Source organism: Neofelis nebulosa, chromosome 16, assembly GCF_028018385.1.
Source record: "Neofelis nebulosa isolate mNeoNeb1 chromosome 16, mNeoNeb1.pri, whole genome shotgun sequence".
NCBI classification, from domain to species: Eukaryota; Metazoa; Chordata; class Mammalia; order Carnivora; family Felidae; genus Neofelis; species Neofelis nebulosa.
In genome coordinates this window covers 7,002,381-7,009,266 of record NC_080797.1, presented here as the reverse complement: position 1 = coordinate 7,009,266, position 6,886 = coordinate 7,002,381, and the positions used below count along the sequence as shown (strand labels likewise).

Here is a 6,886-nt window from a genome sequence, read left to right as displayed (position 1 = left end):
TAGCCTTGCCCAGCCCTGGTCTCAGGTTTCCTCCTGAGGAGGAATGTTCCCGGCAAGTTGATCGTCAGAACAAGAAGATAGGCCACGCTCAGGGATAATAAATCTATTTTAATAACATTACTTTTGACAACTATTTGTACATGTATTTAAAGGTAACTTTCAACCCCTGGGCTCCGTTACAAATTGGGTACTGAACCGTCCTCGCCAGAAGTGAGCAAAGCTGTTTGTTAGCATCAAAAGTGGCAAAATCCCACCAGCGGGGAGGGTTACTTTCCACCGTGTGGGGGGGGAAAATAAGCATTTGAATTTCTCATTGTACACCTATACATGGGTTTAGTTGGGCTCAAATTCAACAAATATAGATTTCATATATACAAACATTATATCATGTATAGGTAGATCGCATCGATTTTAAACGGATAAAATCGGAACTTTTGAGTTGCATGCAAGACCCGATGCCGTCTCACTCCCTTCATCCCCAAGTGTGACTGGGCTTCCTGTGGCCTCCGGCCCCGCCTCACTGCTGAGCGCAGGCCGCGGGGCCGTGCCTCCTGCCCCGCGTTGCCGAGGGCCACCTTCCCTTCCTGCGTGCTGCTCGGGTTAGTGCGATTATTGCTGTTCCCTGCGGCCTCCGGGAAGGAGAGGCGACCTGCCTGGGGGGGGGTGGGGGGGTGGGTAGTTACTGTCGGCAGAGGTTTCTGCGGGGCCGGGACGCCATCCTCCGCCGTCCAGGCGCCCTCAAGATCAGATTAGAAATTCAGAAGTATAAAACGAGAAGGTAGTGACGGGAGCTTTCGGTCACACGGTAGGGAAAAGCAAAACCCTTAGGAAGGGAAGCAAATTTTGTGTTAAGCCATTGACTTTAAAGCCCACGCGTCAGGGGCGGCCGCAGGTTGTACACCCGCTGCCTCCCCCACCCTCCGACTTGCGCTGCGGGCGCACGTCGCTGCCACGACTTCTGGATCCCAGAGCCAGTCTGCTGGGGGGGGGGGGGGGTCCTCTGCAGTCACCGAGGTGACGGGAGGGCGCCCCCCGAGCTGTCAGAGCCTGGGAGGACAACCGCGGGTGGCACCAGGCACCCCAACCCTGCCAGCACCCCCAGCCTGCAGCTGCAAACGACCTTTCTGACGCGCAAGCCTGGGGGGGGGGGGGGGGGCTGAAAGTGGATCAAAATAGGCACAAAGTCAAAAGGCAAAGATCAAACAAAAGGCCAAAGTCACCACCCCGGGGAACAAACGAACTCTGCACCTACTCCGGCCGCGCAGGCCGGAGGGGACAGTTTGGCGCACGACTCCAGCCTCGCTGGCAGTGACCGCACAGCCGCTCGCTCGGCGAGCCCAGGGGGCGCTTCAGGGTGGGTGGTGGGCGGGGCCTGCGCGGGTCAGAGGGCGGTGCTCTCAGACTCCTCCTCCGAGTCCCTCTTCTCCGTCACCGAGTGTCGCCGCGCGTGCTCCAGGGGGCTCAGGCGGAGCGGCGGCCCGAGCTCTACGTGGATGGAGGGGATGTCAAAGTGGACGAGATCTGCAAGGTGGCAGAGAGAGGGGCGGCTGAGGGGCTGGCGGGGGCCTCCCGCCCACCGCAGGGTCGGGGTGGGCCTGGGTTGCTCTGCTCCTTCCCCCGGAGCCTGTGGGAGCGGAGCACCCCGACCCCTTCCGAAACCCATCCCGCGGGGGCAGTTCACGGAGGAGCCCCCGCAGCTCCCGGGTCGCGCCCCGCTGACGCCCTCCAGCTCCGTTCTCTGAGGGGAGGTGGCTTTCGGGGCGGGGCTCAGGGACCTCAGGCTGTGGGGACAGACCCCCCCCCCCCCCCCCCCCCCCCCCGCCGGCCCCAGGACAGCTGCTCACCTCCCGGTACGTCCTTACTGCGGGCACTGAAAGATCATGCCTTCTGGGAGCCGATCAGAAGACTGTGCCCGAGGAGACCGGGCTCAGCATGCGGAACTCAGGGCCTCTGCGGGCCCCAAGCCCAGGCGGTTCCTCAGAGCCGGTAGCTAGGTGCACACGGGAGGGGGTGGACCCAGGGGGTGGCCGGGGGGCGGGGCAGAACCAAGGCCCTGGGGGTGCTCCGCCCCCCTTAGCCAGCTTCCTTTCTGGCCCCACACAGCCTTGCCTTCAACCTGGGCCTGGAGGACAGGGACGTGCTCCTAGAAGGGGTGGCCCTGGGCCAGCCTCCGGGGTGGGGGAGGGAGGAGGGGGGGGGGCTCTTTAGGGTATTTTTTGAAACCAACATTCAGCCCAAGGACAGACAGACATTCAGACATACAAACATGGAAGCTCTGGGACAAACGTCCTTCTGTTTGTCACCCCGCCCCCCAAACGGTCCTCAAAGCGTCCTTCCAACCCGTCTTCATCCTACTGAGAGGGGGCCCCAGGCTCAGCTCCCCCTGCCTCCAGGGATGCCTCGTGGCCCCGGCCTGGGGACGTCTACCCTGCAGCCTTCTGTCCAGATTCGAAAGCCTGTCCTGTCACCTTGCGGGTGTGGCTGTGGAATCACAGGCTGGCTGCTGACCCGACTGTTCCCTGAGAGCCCGGAGGGAAGGCAGCCCACTGGCCGGGGGCAGGATGGGGGGGGGGGGGGGGACAGGAGCCCCCACCGACTGCCGGGGAGGAGAGACAGTCTCAGAAGCATCTGTTAGGAGACCCGGGGCGGGGGAGGAGGAGGGCCCAGGACACCCTCTGGCTGTGCCTGTCCCCAGTCTCCACAGGACCAAGGGCCTGGCAGCTTCCACGGAGGGCTGGCCCCCAGGGGGAGAGCCGCCCCTTCTTACTGAGACTAGAACAGCGGCTTTCCTCGCTTTTACTTTTGAGCATCTAGTCCCTGTGGGCAGAGGAGACTGGGCAGAAACCGGGGGGAATGCTCCCCAAACCCTGAGTTAGGAAGGACCTGGCCGGCCGCAGACACTGGGGCGAACAAGCCCAGGCCGAACCCACCGCGGCGGATTCTTCGGGCCTCGCCGGCTGCGTCGGCCCAGAGGACAAGTTAGAGCCCGCGTGGGAAAGTGGGGGTCCAACAGGGGGACCTCACGGCCACGGGGACCCCGTCCCCGCAGCACTGGGCGGGACCCTCACGGGACACCCGCCAGAGCCAAGGCCCATGCTGTCACGCCTGCACTCGTAAACCACAGGGAGAGGGCGCCCGGTGCCTGGGGGTGGGGGTGGGGGTGGGGGTGGGGGTGGGGGCGGAGAAGGTGGGGGGAGCGGCTAAGCCTGCTTGCGGACTTCCTCCCCGGGACCCAGCGCGAAGCCAGCCAGACCCCACGAGGCCAGCGGTCCCCCGAAAGCCAGAGGGGCTTGCGGGCGTCCCCGAGGCCGGGGAGGGCGCGGAGTGGAGCTGCCATGCGGGCGGGTCGGAGCCACATGCAGAGCCGGGTGCGCCGTGGCCCCGGGGGCCGCTTACCCTGAAATCCCCCTCACGCGCATCCGCAACCGCGGCCCTCCCGTCACACGGCTGCAGGAACACAACGACAGGATTCGGAGAGAGGAATAAACACGATGAGACAAGAACGGGACAAAAAACTACGCCGAGCAGGACAGTCCGTCGGGCCGCGCCCCAAGTGTCACGGAGGAGGCCCGTGCGGACGGACAGGACGACAGCGTGCTGCAAAGAACACGGACACGCCACGGCGTGGGGGCCGCCCCTCAGAGCCTTCCACTGCCCACGTTCGGCCCCCGAATTTGTCCTCTGATGGTGTCACCACCCGTCCGTCTCTGTCCAGGGGCAGCCCAAGCTCCTTCCGCTGCTTCCGGCATCAACGACGCCACCCCGCGTCCCTTCCCTGGGGTGGCTGGAGGAGCGGCCCCTCGGGCCGACTCGGGGTGACCTCGAGCTCCTGGGGTCACCCGGGCCCCCTCCCCTGTGGAGGCATCACCGCCGTCAACTACCAGCAGGAGGCGGCACTCACCGTCGATTTTCGGGGAGGAATTTCCTGTATTTTTTACAAGCCTCGCGCAGCCGTCAGCGGCTGTACCTCGGACCCTAATCACACCCCAAAATAAAGCCAAACCACCAGAGGCTGCTCCCCGCAACGTTCCAATCTCCCGACCCGCCCCAACCGCTCGGATCAGACAAGCCCAAGGGCGCTGGACCCCGCAGGCTCGCCCTCCCTGGTGACCCAGGTGGAAAAAAACCTCGCTCTCGGGGAGGGGGGGGGGGGGGAACGGATAAAACTACCATCTCCGACGGAAGTCGCAGGGGACCTGAGACCTAGGACCCCTGACGCGTGCAGGGTACAGTGTGTGGATGCGGTAGGGGCACAGGTCACGTGTACTTGGGTGTGGTGTGTACGCATGTGTAGGCCTCTGGTATGGAACGTGGACGAGGACGTTGGGCATGTGTTTGCGTCTGCGCAGGGTCTGCGTGCTGTGCGCGTGAATCCGGATATGTGCACGCACACCCCAAGCCGCCTCGGCTTCTGCTCCTTGGGACGACACAGGAGAGACACGCCCGGGCCCCGCCGCCCGGCCAGACGCGGCCCAGCGCCCTGCCTGCCTCCCTGACCGAGGAAAACGCTCGAAGGACTTGGGCGGCCGCCGCAAAGAGTCCCTAACGTCACGTGGTCGAGCGCGCCTGGGGAGACGTTTCAAAAATACCCTCTTTCTCCAACCCACAAACGGGTTCTGCTGAATGCGGCATTCGTGATGTCGCGCTTTTACGTTTCCTCTGTTGGGGTGGGGGGTGGGGGGTGGGGGGCGGGGATAGCTCCATCTTTACTTTTTAAACTTCAAGCAAAACTAAATGGAGCGGTTGTGGGCTCGTCCGACGAGCACCTCAAAGAGCCGGGATGGCGGGGCGGGAAGACGCATCTTTCCTGAAACCGACCCTCCCCTGAGCGTGGCTGGAAACGCATTTTTCTAATGAGGCTGATTTCCTTAAGAGGGAAAAACCGCCTCTGGATCTCGGCCTCTGTTCTCAAGATCGGGGCCTGCAACTGCGCCTGCACGTGGGCTCTAGCCGAGGCAAGCGGCCAGTACACTCACCTGCGCTTACGCGCCGGCTGGTCTGGATCCCGGTCCGGCCCCCACCCTCCCCTGAAGCCCCATCCCGAGGACTCGGTGCTCAGCCCCCAGGTTCCGAACGGAATCCGGAATCGGAACCCCGTGCCGGCAGGGGTTCCACGGGGAGAAATGCCATCGGGAGCGCTTCCCGCGGGACAGTCTGGATCCACTGACCTCGTGGCGGGGGGAGGATGGGGGGTGGGCTCCCCGGGCCCCAGCACAGCTTGTCGAAGGACAGTGGCGCCAGTGACCCCGTCCACCGGGCACAGCCAGCTGAGCGCGCGGAAAAGCATGCGGGCGCCGCGGCTCGGTTACCTGTAGACATGCTCTCCCCGGGGGCCACGCCATCCAGCACGGGGTGCTCCGTGGACTGCGGACTCGCGGCCGGCAGGCTGACCGTAGGAGGCTGAGGGGGCGGCAGCGTGGGTCTCTGTCGGGGCTTGGGGGTGGGCCGAGACTTGGCCGCGGCGCTCGTGAAGCCGGCGGGGGAGGCCAGGGCAGGGGCCGCGGCGGCCGGGGAGAGCTGGCCGGAGGCCAGGGAGTACCCCTGAGGGTAACTCAGTCCGTAGGGCGAGGGGGTGCTCGGGGGCGTGGGGGACAGGCTGAGCGGGGACGGCTGGCCGGCAGACTGGTCAGCCACGGCCCCCGGCTGGCCGAAGGGGACCTTGGGCGGGATGGGTGCCAGCTTCTTGGAAACTGGAAGAGAAAACGCAAGAACACACACACGCGAGGTTGTGACGCGTGCCCGTTGTCGGCCCAGCCTCGCCACCCCCTGGCCCCACGCTCCCCCCGCCCTCGCCACCCTGCGCGCAGCCGGTACAGCTTTTAGAGATCACCCAGAACCGCAAGCTTTCGTGCCTTCCCATCTGCGCTAGTCTCTCCTCCTCCGCCCTGGATCCCTGCCGTGACGCACACGCGGCCCCAGCCAAGGCCGAGAGCGCGCTGCCCACGCACCACCAGTGGCCGGCTGCCCAGCGTCCTCTCGTGGCTTCCGAGAGGTGACAGGTGTCCAAAGTGCACTGGGAAGGGGGAGTCTGCGACACGGGGTCCGACAAGGACGATCAGAGCTCACTTGGAGACACGGGGGACCCTGGAGCTGGGCAGGGGGCCGGGGGCGAGCGTCTGGGGACTTTTGGCTGAACCTGCCCACTGGCTCCTGGCTCCTGGCTCCTGGCAGAGCGACCGATGCCCCGGGTCCTCCGGCCGCAGAAGCCCAGCGTCTCTCTCGCCTTCTCTGTCCTTTCCCGGTCCTTCCTCGGAACCCTGTCTACTCGCCTCCGACGTGGTTTTCTCTCGAGAATTGTACCCTCTGGGCAAAGACCACCCAGGCATACTGCCCCAACCCCTCTTTTTATTTACTTGACCCTGCTCTGGGATGGCAGATACTTTACAAATTACAGATGAACCGGTAAGAAGGACAAAATCCAGCACTTGGATGACCCTGCTGCTGTGCAGACGTTTTGAGAAAGCGATCACTAACTAATGTGGCAGAACCAGGTGAGGGCTGCGGGGGGCAGCGCTGATTCCAGAAGAAACTGCCTTTTAGATGCTCCAGGAGGCACCGAGGACTCTTCTCCCTACCCCCCGCTTCCCACCCCCCACCTTGGAACCAAATCTATTCTAATGCGCTCCCCGGGCTCCGCCGGGGTGTGGAGTGGACAGGGACGGTCTCACCAACCTGGGGTCAGGTCTCTACCTCGTCTTACCCACTGCAGTTTATTTCAACCTCCTCCACACAACAGGCAGGGCAGTCTATCCCGTACAGGGTTGTAGTGGTTACACAGCATCATTCATGGAGAGCAGCAACCAGGACCCGTAACAAAACCACTGCTCAGCCGGACAGCCCCCGCGAGGACAGCCGGGGCTCGCGACAGCGGAGTGGCTGCTGCTGG

At 64.2% G+C, this 6,886-nt stretch overlaps 1 protein-coding gene across 1 annotated transcript in view; it reads right to left on the bottom strand.

Moving 5' to 3' along the window:
- Positions 1–88: 88 nt before the first annotated feature.
- The window catches only part of ARHGAP44 (Rho GTPase activating protein 44), a 182,013-nt gene continuing 175,215 nt past the window's right edge, over positions 89–6,886 (bottom strand). The window contains 2 exon segments of the mRNA XM_058704892.1: positions 89–1,521; positions 5,310–5,690. Of these exon segments, the coding sequence (XP_058560875.1) occupies positions 1,382–1,521; positions 5,310–5,690 (521 nt within the window). The 3' untranslated portion in view covers positions 89–1,381.